Here is a 13,492-nt window from a genome sequence, read left to right on the forward strand (position 1 = left end):
ACTGGCCCATGCGAGGCAGGTCCTTATCAAAACGACCTCTACCCAAAGCTACCCAAGAAATAACTCAATCAAACCCAGCCCCTCCCACTCACATATTTGTCCAGTCTCTTCTTAAAGCTACTCAAGGTCCTAGCCTCTATCACTCAACTGGGAAGACTGTTCCACGCATCTACAACTCTGTTAGAGAACCAGTACTTACCTATGTCCTTTCTAAATCTAAATTTATCCAACTTAAATCCATTATTTCTGGTTCTTACCTGGTTCTACACCCTCAATACCTTATTAATATCTCCTTTGTTCATGTCTGTCATCCACTTGTACACCTCAATGATATCTTCTCTCATTCTACGATACTTTGGAGTGTTACTAAAAGATACACAATGCTAAACGTAAAACTGAATCACGAAAGTACTGGTATTGTTCATTAGTTGATGTAGAGTATTGTAGACAGTTCCAAGCACTCGTTTTACCCCCACATCTTATACATACTGATCACATAGCTTTAAAATTATTATTATTATTATAATGGGTGTAGTTGTTATATTTAGGGGAAGCGTTGATCTCGTAGTGGTTGGTGTTCACGCATCAACACCGCTCCCAACAAAGTTATAATTCTTCCCAACAGCCAGGTTGCACTTAACGTCTCAAAAGTACTTTCACAAGCTAACACCAGAGTCGCCATCGCTTCTACCACTTCAATAAAGGATCTAACCAGGACAAAACCCAAGCACCACGAACCAGTCAATGCAGGAGTTTACACTATACCCTGTGGAGGCTGTGACAAGATCTACGTAGGTGAAACAGCAAGAAACCTCGACACCCGCCTCAATGAACACATATACGCATGTAGGAACCAACTTAAACAACGCCTGTGTACAACACCGAAATGAAATTCAGAGACGCCCAATTAGTGATCAAAGAAACTAATTTCCGCAGACGCAAGTGCCTTGAATCAGTACTGATTGCTGTTTCGAATACAATTAAACAAAACAACGGCAGCTTCACCATCTCCGGTCTTAGCAAGAATCCTCCTGTAAACAGTAAATCCTGCCATCACATAGTCTCTCCTGTTATACTACTAGAACGCCTGAAAAGGGAGTCAATATAAATGCATGTCTCCCGTGTAAAATAGGCAGGGTACTTGACCTCTGGAGGGTCACAGCGTACCCTGACTCAGCACTGCAGTTCTGCGTCAACATGGACCCTCAGTAATAAAAGATACGTACCAGAGTGGCATATTTTTATCTTGTTAAAATTTTACCAGGAGATGCGTTATAATTTTTTTCCACTTTTGTTTGTGATATTCCTAAGAGGTTAGTCTGCCTACCTGGAGTCTACCTACCTGGTATCTATCTACCTATTGTCTACCTACCTGGAGTCTACTTACCTGGTGTCTATCTTTCTGGAGTCTACCTACCTGGTGTCTACCTACCTGGAATCTACCTAACTAGAGTGGGCCTAGCTGGAGTCGCTTCCGGGGGTCACCGCCCTAGCAGTCCTGTCCCAGACCAGGCACGAAAATCCCTTAAAATTACAACTTGTGTGTGTCTTCCAGGGTTAGCGATTCTCCAACAACCATGGAAATTTTTTATAGTTTCGTATTTAGAGTCCTGGGATTTTACACAATGGCAGCGATCACTGTGGGTATCGGGCAAGTGAATTTTCAATCTCGAGGACGGCTGAGATACGGCAGTGTGTCTGCAAGTATAAGCAACTCTCTAAAACAAGGAGACCCATTTCGAAACCCTTAATTATCGATAAGGCATTATCTGCTACAACTTTTTTGCTTCACCTCAGGTAACATAAGAGTCAACCAACGTCTCCAGTGCAGTTGCTATGTCCACAACATTTTCCTCAGACTCGGCTATCTCAGTCTTGTGTTTCATAAGTGAAATATGCTGACCCATAGGCCTTCAATCTCTCTAAAAGCTTCTTTATAAATCCTTACAATCCGCATCCTAAATAAATAAAGGCATTATAATTATTTGAAGCACGTTCAGACAAGGTGCCATCATAACGTACACTGCCAGCAACCTGCTAAGAATCTCTGTACAAGTGACTGCTATCTGAGTCACGCACATACTGTGCGTCATAAAAGAAAATCTGGCCACAAATCACTAATCCAGATGTGTGGACAGTCAATATTATTCCTGCAGGTTGAGGGATCACAATCTGGTGAACTTATCAAGGTTGTGTAAGCATTACGCCAGTGACTGAAATACGAGTCAGCCAGAAGCCATCCTCACATCTTTACCCCAGACCACGAAATTATTTATGTATAAGCGACCATGATTTACGAAATCGTAATAACACGATTGCAAATAAACCAGGGAACGGGTGGGGCTTGAACCCATGTCGAGTGAGTCTTAAGATGAACTTGCCATGGGTTCATACCCTACACGTTCCACGATTTACGAGCGACTAATTTATATGAGCAGAGGAAAAACATGTGTCTAAAAATGTAATTATGATTGTTGATGAAGATTACCGCTTATATCGGTATAAATCTTGGTAACAGATACCGACAAAATGATTTAAGAAGACACTTGAGCAAACACTAGCACAGCGCCACCTACCTATTCTGCCCCAGGGCCAGACTCATGGAACTCCGTGTTCATCAAGAACTGCAACGAGCTTTTACCATCTTATGGAGAGGGAACATGGGCACGGGGGTCGTCCCACAGTTACTAAAAACAACAGACATAGCCCCACAAAGGGGGCAGTAAAGCAACAGCAAAGAACTACAGACCGATAGCACTAACATCCCATATCATAAAAATCTTTGAAAGGGTCCTAAGAAGCAAGATCACCACCCATCTAGAAACCCATCAGTTACACAACCCAGGGCTACATGGGTTTAGAACAGGTCGCTCCTGTCTGTCTCAACTATTGGATCACTACGACAAGGTCCTAGATGCACTAGAAGACAAAAAGAATGCAGATGTAATATATACAGACTTTGCAAAAGCCTTCGACAAGTGTGACCATGGCGTAATAGCGCACAAAATGCGTGCTAAAGGAATAACAGGAAAAGTTGGTAGATGGATCTATAATTTCCTCACAAACAGAACACAAAGAGTAGTAGTCAACAGAATAAAGTCTGAGGCGGCTACTGTGAAAAGCCCTGTTCCACAAGGCACAGTACTCACTCCCATCGTGTTTCTCATCCTCATATCTGACATAGACAAGGATGTCAGCCACAGCACCGTGTCTTCCTTTACAGATGACACCCGAATCTGCATGACAGTGTCTTCCATTGCAGACACTGCAAGGCTCCAGGCGGACATCAACTAAATCTTTCAGTGGGCTGCAGAAAACAATATGAAGTTCAACGATGAGAAATTTCAATTACTCAGATATGGTAAACATAAGGAAATTAAAACTTCATCAGAGTACAAAACAAATTCCGGCCACAAAATAGAGCGAAAAACCAACGTCAAAGACCTGGGAGTGATCATGTCGGAGGATCTCACCTTCAAGGACCATAACATTGTATCAATCGCATCTGCTAGAAAAATGACAGGATGGATAATGAGAACCTTCAAAACTAGGGATGCCAAGCCCATGATGACACTCTTCAGGTCGCTTGTTCTATCTAGGCTGGAATATTGCTGCACACTAACAGCACCTTTCAAGGCAGGTGAAATTGGTGACCTAGAAAATGTACAGAGAACCTTCACGGCGCGCATAACGGAGATAAAACACCTCAATTACTGGGAGCGCTTGAAGTTCCTGAACCTGTACTCCCTGGAACGCAGACGGGAGAGATACATGATTATATACACCTGGAAAATCCTAGAGGGACTAGTACCGAACTTGCACACGAAAATCACTCACTACGAAAGCAAAAGACTCTGCAGACGATGCAACATCCTTCCAATGAAAATCAGGGGTGTCACTAGCACGTTAAGAGACAATACAATAAGTGTCAGGGGCTCGAGACTGTTCAACTGCCTCTCAGCATACATAAGGGGGATTACCAATAGACCCCTGGGTGTCTTCAAGCTGGCACTGGACAAGCACCTAAAGTCGGTACCTGACCAGCCGGGCTGTGGCTCGTACGTTGGATTGCGCGCAGCCAGCAGTAACAGCCTGGTTGATCAGGCTCTGATCCACCAGGAGGCCTGGTCACAGACCGGGCCGCGGGGGCGTTGACCCCCGGAACTCTCTCCAGGTAAACTCCAGGCAAACCTAACAACACTAGCACAGCGCCACCTACCTACTGTCTTTTTAACTTGTGTGTGTTGAAAGTGATCAAGGTCCCAGGACAGAAAGGTTTTCTAATATGTCCAGTGTTGGCTCCCCTGTCTTTATAAATCCTCGTTTATATTAATATTTCTCAAAAAAATATTAATTAAGAGTAATTTTTCCTGGGAGTGAAGCTCTTCTGGTCAGACTTGAACAATAGTGGTACAATATGCCAGGGTTCGTAACTAACTTCTCCATCAGCAATAACTCAGAACAATAACCCATAACAATGATAATACCTGAAGGACTTGGAGCCAGTAATAGTACATGAGAAAGTATTGAAGTACATAAAGTATGCCCATGCCTATATATCTGTACATCTATACATATTTCTGCCTTCAGAAAGTATTGTCAACCTTACAGGAATGAGAACAGGTTCATTATTGTTCCAGAGGAAACTTATCTATAATGTTCCTCGGAACTTGGTGCCTGGGAGCTTGATTGCTAGTGCGCTCACCTTACATACTGAGGTCCGTGGTTCGATCCCCGGTACCGGTGAAAACTTTAGGACGTGTTTCCTAAAGACACCTACTGTCCCTGTTCACCTACCAGTAAAATAGTACCTGGGTGTTAACCGACTGGTGTGGATTGCATCCTGGGGACATAATTGACCTAATTTACCCGAAATGTTCTACGTAACATGGGGCTTTCTAACCATACTATGGGTGGGGTTAGAACCCACGATCAGAGAGTCACAAAACTCCAGACCGTTGCGTTAGCCACTGGGCCAACTAGCTACAGTAAGATTCATGTTGAAGGGGCTTTCTATATAGTGTGACTTTGTAAATGGTTCAAGTCGGACCGAAACGTCGTGGTAAGCTCCTCTCTTTCACATGCGGGTTATTTGTGCATAGTAATATGTCACTGATGTCAGCTAGGCTTGTATACATTGTCATGTACTTGCAGAAACAAAGATTATTATTATTTTTATGAACATGAGAATTCAGCCGTTCTTCAATATGTGCGCATCAACAGTCACATTATTCATTTGGAAGCTGCCACCATCAATCTTGAATAGATTAATGCACTGACCACATCGACTCAAGGTTGAGGGACTGATTACCTCATTCTCCTCCTGTTCTTCAAGATTCTCCTTTGTATGGACTGATGAAGCCGCTGTGTGGCGAAACGTTTCCTCAATAAAGATACCCAAGAGTTGCACATGTGTCTAATTTATCAACATGTCGGTTCTCTGAACCATTCATCTATAAATCACACTGCAGCTACAAACTCAAAATCCTAGAATGTGTTCCCATAGCTGCCACACCTAAATTTAACATCTCACAGGGACAATGGAAACCAGACGTCATTTCAAAATTCACCCTTAAGAAGTACATACCATCACCTCACTTAATACAGGGCGCCAGTACAATATCAGGAATTACATAGTATACAGATAAACTACTTGCCCTAACTTTAAGCTTGGTTCCAGTTATCTGCTTCAAGACATGTCACATCGAACGCACTTGCTCCCTGACCTCTCTTCCCACTCGGGTTAAAGTAGGGAGCTTTGAGGAACGGAGAGTTGGTGTAGGGAGGGTTGAAGTAAACTTTGAGACTGGAAAGGTTGAGGTAGGGATAAATGAGCTTTGGGAGCTTAGGGAGGGTTGAGGCGGGGAATGTTAAGGAAGGGAAGTTTAAGAGAGTGATAATGTCAGAGGATCTCACCTTCAAAGATCACAACAATGTATCTACCTTGACTGCTAGAAAAATGATAGGATGGATAATAAAAACCTTCAAAACTAGGGACGCAAAGCCCATGATGATTCTCTTCAAATCGCTTGTTCTCTTTAGGCTGGAATACTGCTGCACACTAATTGCCCCATTCAAGGCAGGCGACACTGCTGACCTGGAGAATGTATAGGGAACTTTTATGGCATGCATAAATACAATAGAGCTCCTAAATTACTGGGAACCGTTGAAGTCCCTTGATTTGTATTCCCTGGAACGCAGGCGAGAAAGATGGATGATAATACACTTGGAAAATCCTAGGGGGATTAGTACCAAACTTGCACATGAAAATTACTCCCTGCAAAAGACTCGGCAGGAAATGCAACATTCCCTCAAAGAGAAGCAGAGGATCCACAAGTACAGTAAGTGTCAGGGGCCCAAGACTGTTCAATTGCCTCCCAGCATACATAAGGGGGATTACAAATAGACCCCTGGCTGTCTTCAAGAAGGCGCTGGAGAGGCACCTAAAGTCAGTACCTGCATTCTGTCTGTTCTGCAGTACATCCAGGACCATGTCATAGTACTAAGGAGCTGAGATAGTTTCGAGGTAGGGAGCTTTGAAGTAAGCAGCTTTGAGGTAGAGAGCTTTATGGTAGGGAGCTGAGACAGGGAGTGTTGAGGTGCGGTGCTACAACATAGCAGAGATAGATAAATGCTCCTGGTCCAGGACTACAACATAGCTGGTACAAGATACAAGTCCCTGGTCCAGGACTACAACATAGCTGGTACAAGATACAAGTCCCTGGTCCAGGACTACAACATAGCTAGTACAAGATACAAGTCCCTGGTCCAGGACTACAACATAGCTGGTACAAGATACACGCGTTTCTAACCCAGGACTACAACACAGTAGGGACAAGATACAAACTCCTAACCTAGGACTACAGCATAGCAAGGTCCAGATAAAAGTTACAAACTCTTGGCAGTAATATAAGGGACAAGCTCCTAGCTCTCAATTTCAACATGGCAGGTGCAACTCAGTGTTCTGCACGATGACTACCACAGCAGAAGCAAAAACCTTGTTTCTAGGAGTGACTACCAACTAACCCTTATGTTATCTTGAGACTGGTCACTGACACTATATATCCTTCCTCAACACTGTTCACCCACCTCCCTCACTGCTCTTTCTTTCCCTCCTTCCTCAGCACTGTTCACTCACCTCCCTCACTGCTCTTCCTCTCCCTCCTTCCTCAGCACTGTTCACTCACCTCCCTCACTGTTCTTCCTCTCCCTATAGAAAAGCTCAAGGTTACCAGCCTATGCCGGCTTCATTTTTACCATAATTTAAGCAAACATTTCCTTGCGATTCGTCATATCAAACACAGGGTCATTCTCCTAATAACTAGCTTAATAACTTGAGAGTTTATTCTCCCTTTCAGGGTGACTTTTCGATTACACATAGCATTTATTAGCATAATTTCATCAAAGTAATAAATCATCTTTACAAGTAGAAAATTAAAATATATGTGCTTCCGTATTCACAGTATTCCATAACCTCTGCATCCTTTACCTCAATACACTTAAGTGATTCAGTAGCTGTACCTCAACTACTTCAAGTGAAGACCTGATGTTTCAAGTCCCTTTGATCTGATGTTATTTGCTATCACACTAGACTTGTTCTTGCTACTGACCCAGGTACTCCTAGTAACCTTTTAGCTATACTTGACTTACTGCATGTGACCTGCCCTTGTTTATAATCTTCATTCATGTTGAAATGTTAGAATCACACCGAGTCCAGCGATCTATGCTTCCACTGCCCACCACAAGAACATCGGTAACCCATCTTCACGTGTCCTTAGAGACAGTCTTGCTGTGCCCCTGCCAAAGTGCCAGCAATTCTGACCGTGTCATCTTCTGACAAAGACCTGTATCAGGGTGTATACCTTGAACTAATATCTAAGCAATGAAGTGTTAAATATCTTCATTTTCAACAGCCGTCTGTAGGCCTAGGGTGGTGGTCAGAACTAAAGCTTCTTTGAAGTTTGGTCAAAGGACATAAGTTGGGGGCAGCCGTCCTGGAACCCAATGTTTTGTTGAAGTTTTGAAATAAACTTCATAGTTTGGTACAGAGAAAATTTATCATAGACTACGTCTTCCTCTGGTTAAAACTTGATCAAGCTATGTAAGTTATACACTGGAATGAAAACAAGATCGTTGCATCAGTGTCAGTAGCCAAAAACTACACGACTTTTGCACAAAATGTGCGACTTGCCACACATCTGCCATAGAGCAGATATATGAAGTCTTGAGATTGCATCTACACTTTGCACAGGCAAGATAAATGAGCATTTTATCTGCTGAGATTCTAACCTAGCAAGTGACCAAGGTTTAATGGTAATATTTTTTTTCATATTGTATTTACATTATGAGTGGATGGTTAGTAATAAGATGATATTGGAATATATATGAAATAATTGTTATTTTTAATGATGTAAGTAAATAATTACTTAAATCTTTAAAATACCATCGAAGATTGATAAAACCTTATTGTTACCTCTGTAACCCTGTTGCACATGCAGCCTCTGAAGGTAAATAACAACAGATCATGGAAAGGTTCCACACTCTTCATGCGTTAGTAAAAAATATGAAATAAAGAACACAAGTGTCACTTCACTATGGTCAACTGGTTCGTTATATTCGGTTTAAAGCCTACCAACTAAACGAAAGTGATTAAAGTGTACATGTTATCTGTACACTACAGTCACTAACACTTTTATTCTTTAAATATTGATTAAATTTTCAGCATATATACAATGAGAGATATACATCCCTCGGTGTATAACTGTTAGAAGTGAAGGTAAATTTGAGCGTTTACCTACGGTGAGTCAACAACAGTCGCTAGTATAATCAATTTATTGTGTTAACATGATTATTGTTGGATAGAGACGTACTGCCGACAGAAGCGAAGAAAAGAATCATTGATTTGATAAATTTCTTCTCAGAGATAAACGGTGTCATGATAAAAATTGTATGTCTACTGTTTTCCACGATCATTGTTGTTAAATAAGAAGCCAAGACTCACCTCCAGCGACGAGGCACAGTTGAAGGAACCACATCTTCGGAGTTGTACGCGACGCTCACACTAACACTCCAGTAGAGTCGCGGGGCACTACAGGTAGCAGTGGTGCGAGCAGTGTGTACTGAAGACAGGACGGTGTGTCGTGGGAGACCACAGACAGTGTGTACAGGCTGTGTGTGTCTGGTCGGGGGCTGGGGAGAGGATGGTGTCGCTGAACTCTACAGCCTAGGATGGGTGCACACAGTGTATGTGTGGAAGACAAGGTGGTATGTTCCTAGTAACTTCCACCTCTCCTACCATACAAGTGATCCTCATTCCTGGCTCTCTTATATTATCTCGTCTCAAGATCTGAGACAGAGTTGCCAGCTCATCCCTGCAAGACAGGTTCCCAAACTGGAGTACGCTTATTGCTTGGGGTACGCTAAGGAATTTTAAGGGGATAGGCGACTTTTTATAATTTGTTGTCTCTGTCATCGTAGAATTTACATGTTTTAATGCGTAAGTATTCGCAATTAAGCTAATAGATTTCTTGGCTTCATTTAAAAAAACTAACTATGTATCACTGGTAAGGTGCCATGTACATTATGCAGCTTATTTCTGGTCTTCAAATTTCAATGTTGTAGAATAAATATAAATATGCAGAAAAGGTTGTCAAAGTTAATCCTCGGTTTTTCTTTGAAGATAGATTGAAGGCACTGAATTTGCGTTGACCTGGCAAGGCACTCTCCTCACACACTGAGTGTCCGTTGTTCAATCCCCGGCATGGATGGAAACGTTGAGTGTGTTTCCTATGGAGAGGGAGCATGGACACGGGGGTCGTCCCACAGTTACATAGCCCCACTCCACAAAGGGGGCAGTAAAGCAACAGCAAAGAACTACAGACCAATAGCACTAACATCCCATATCATAAAAATCTTTGAAAGAGTCCTAAGAAGCAAGATCACCACCCATCTAGAAACCCATCAGTTACACAACCCAGGGCAACATGGGTTTAGAACAGGTCGCTCCTGTCTGTCTCAACTATTGGATCACTACGACAAGGTCCTAGATGCATTAGAAGACAAACAGAATGCAGATGTAATATATACAGACTTTGCAAAAGCCTTCGACAAGTGTGACCATGGCGTAATAGCGCACAAAATGCGTGCTAAAGGAATAACGGGAAAAGTCGGTCGATGGATCTATAATTTCCTCACTAACAGAACACAGAGTAGTCGTCAACAGAGTAAAGTCCGAGGCAGCTACGGTGAAAAGCTCTGTTCCACAAGGCACAGTACTTGCTCCCATCTTGTTCCTCATCCTCATATCTGACATAGACAAGGATGTCAGCCACAGCACCGTGTCTTCCTTTGCAGATGACACCCGAATCTGCATGACAGTGTCTTCCATTGCAGACACTGCAAGGCTCCAGGCGGACATCAACTAAATCTTTCAGTGGGCTGCAGAAAACAATATGAAGTTTAACGATGAGAAATTTCAATTACTCAGATATGGTAAACACGAGGAAATTAAATCTTCATCAGAGTACAAAACAAATTCTGGTCACAAAATAGAGCGAAACACCAACGTCAAAGACCTGGGAGTGATCATGTCGGAGGATCTCACCTTCAAGGACCATAACATTGTATCAATCGCATCTGCTAGAAAAATGACAGGATGGAAAATGAGAACCTTCAAAACTAGGGATGCCAAGCCCATGATGACACTCTTCAGGTCACTTGTTCTATCTAGGCTGGAATATTGCTGCACACTAACAGCACCTTTCAAGGCAGGTGAAATTGCTGACCTAGAAAATGTACAGAGAACCTTCACGGCGCGCATAACGGAGATAAAACACCTCAATTACTGGGAGCGCTTGAGGTTCCTGAACCTGTATTCCCTGGAACGCAGGCGGGAGAGATACATGATTATATACACCTGGAAAATCCTAGAGGGACTAGTACCGAACTTGCACACGAAAATCACTCACTACGAAAGCAAAAGACTCTGCAGACGATGCAACATTCCCCCAATGAAAAGCAGGGGTGTCACTAGCACGTTAAGAGACCATACAATAAGTGTCAGGGGCCCGAGACTGTTCAACTGCCTCCCAACATACATAAGGGGGATTACCAACAGACCCTTGGCAGTCTTCAAGCTGGCACTGGACAAGCACCTAAAGTCGGTTCCTGACCAGCCGGGCTGTGGCTCGTACTTTGGTTTGCGTGCAGCCAACAGTAACAGCCTGGTTGATCAGGCTCTGATCCACCAGGAGGCCTGGTCACAGACCGGGCCGCGGGGGCGTTGACCCCCGGAACTCTCTCCAGGTAAACTCCAGGTAAACACCTGCTGTCCCTGTTCACCTAGCAAGCAAGTACCTGGGTGTTAGTCAATTGGTGTGGGTAGCATCCTGGGGGGACAGTACTGAAGGACCACAATGGAAATAAGTTAAACAGTCCTCGATGACGCACTGACTTTCTTGGGTTATCCTGGGTGGCTAACCCTCCGGGGTTAAAATTCGAAGAAAATTTGATCTTCTCGATAACACATTGACTTTCCTGGGCTATCCTGGGCGGCTAACTTTTCCCCGGGCTAAAAATCTCAATAAATCTTAGCTTATATTAAGTGTACAAATGGAAAAATATGTAAATATAAGGAATATAAATAAAAAAGGACAGAACTCGTATGACCTTCTTCATGCTGAATAAATTTAGATGTAGGCAGGATGTAGGTTAACAATATTTTGGCAATAGAGTTGTGGATGAGGAAAAAAAATGCCAAGTAGAATCATAGAAGTGAGTACTTTACGTAGCTTAAAAAATAGGTTAGATAGGTACATAAGTGGGAATGGTTGGGTGTGAGTAAGACCTGCCCAGAACGAGCCAATAGGCCTATTATAATGCCCCCCACTGTTACGTTCAGTGTGCTCTTATATGACCCCTGGGGTGATGTTAGGGTGAGAGCAGAGGAGAGGTCTTATTGTAAGGAGTATAGCAGGTACTGGCTGAGTATCTTGCTATCCTCTACCCCAGCACTATCCACTGCCTCGCTGTTCTCCATGACCTAATAATCATCCCTCTTCCTCCCCAATACCCTTACATCCTTCCCTGCCCTGCAGCGCTGTATAACCCTTGTGGTTTAGCGCTTCTTTTTTTATTATAATAATAACTGACTGGGGAAGATGATGCCTGGCATTTCCTGTGCAGCAGTTCTCACTGGACATGACCTCTTACCGCAGGCACCGCTAACATTGTTATGGGTCCTACCTTCTATTTCCCCAGTATGGAACGTCCGCACCAATATTTTAGTAGTATTTTGAAAGTAGCAAATTACTACTGTATTTAAGAGTAAACTGTTGAGGACAAGTAGCGTCTAGGGTAATAATGGGTCTAGTTACCTGCTGTCTTAAAAGTAAATTTGAGTAGTAACCAATTATTAAAAATATATCTAGTAACAAAAGTACTGAATTATTTACTCAAGAATAGTCACATAAACATAACAGTGAAATAAGTCCCTTTGTCTGACTTTTTTTTGGGGTTATCCTAAACCCAGCCCGAGCATCCGTCACCTACCAGGTCTGATCATTAGCTGTTGAGGGTCAGAGAAGTGTTGTCACTGCTCAACTATGGCGCCTTCCATTTTCGTTTCAATCTATGTGTAGCGGCTGTGACTTCAGTTTTTCGTGACATTTTTTTCCATTTTGTTTTTACCCAGCCCAGTGGCCCACCGAGTATTGCCCAAAATGCCCGTATGGCCAGTCCTCCTCTAACATGTACCTAAGTAAACTTATTATTTATACTTAGAGAGATACATTAGTCTGAGGGACTGGAATGAGTCCACCGTTTTACTAACGAACTTACAAACACGAGGTGTGAAAAAAACTATTTAAATTTTCATTTACAGTGAGCCTCGGATAATGATTTTACGTCAGCTAATGTTTACTGGTCTGGAATCAGTCGAAATTTTCCAAAGCTGTCGTATCTTATCAACATATCCTAAAGTCAGAATATCCTGTCAGTTTATTCCATAAGTCAGTATGTCTGTCACTTTGTTCCTGATCATTTAGCCGGGTGATTACATGCTTTAATGTGATTATTTATAGCATTTGCTCCCTGCAGTGTCCGAACTGAGTAGTGGTTTCGCGTAAACCTGCAAGTTCTAATGGTTTTCTTGTTAGTCCCACATGAAACTTGTCACGTGTCATGCAGAGAAACTTGTCACGTGTCATGCAGAGTACGTGTCATGCAGAGTACGTGTCATGCAGAGTACGTGTCATGCAGAGCATGACATGTGACAACTGTATTAACAGATGATCTCATAATTAATACGTACTTAACAGCTGTGGTATTCTTGAACACAGTTCTTATATTAAGTCTGGTAAAACCTTGGGAAGTAGTTTAATATCTTTTGGTAATCGAGCTAAATTTTCATTAAGAGTAGAAAGACGAGCAGATCATTCCGGTGGACGAAACTTTAGATTTATTCCTATAGAAAGTCTTATTAGCCACTGTTATT

The 13,492-nt window shown here is 42.6% G+C and overlaps 1 protein-coding gene across 2 annotated transcripts in view; it reads right to left on the reverse strand.

Moving 5' to 3' along the window:
* Positions 1–13,492, reverse strand: part of LOC128696977 (trypsin-1-like) — a 185,630-nt gene that overhangs the window by 20,664 nt on the left and 151,474 nt on the right. Inside the window, exon 1 of one of the 2 annotated variants that reach the window (XM_070095095.1) lies at positions 9,002–9,305. The exons of the other annotated variant lie outside the window; for it this stretch is intronic. Within the exon in view, the coding sequence (XP_069951196.1) occupies positions 9,002–9,035 (34 nt within the window). The 5' untranslated portion in view covers positions 9,036–9,305. Of the gene's footprint in view, positions 1–9,001; positions 9,306–13,492 lie in introns of those variants that run through there. 2 annotated transcript variants of the gene reach the window in all.

This window comes from Cherax quadricarinatus, chromosome 49 (assembly GCF_038502225.1).
Source record: "Cherax quadricarinatus isolate ZL_2023a chromosome 49, ASM3850222v1, whole genome shotgun sequence".
Classification (NCBI taxonomy): domain Eukaryota; kingdom Metazoa; phylum Arthropoda; class Malacostraca; order Decapoda; family Parastacidae; genus Cherax; species Cherax quadricarinatus.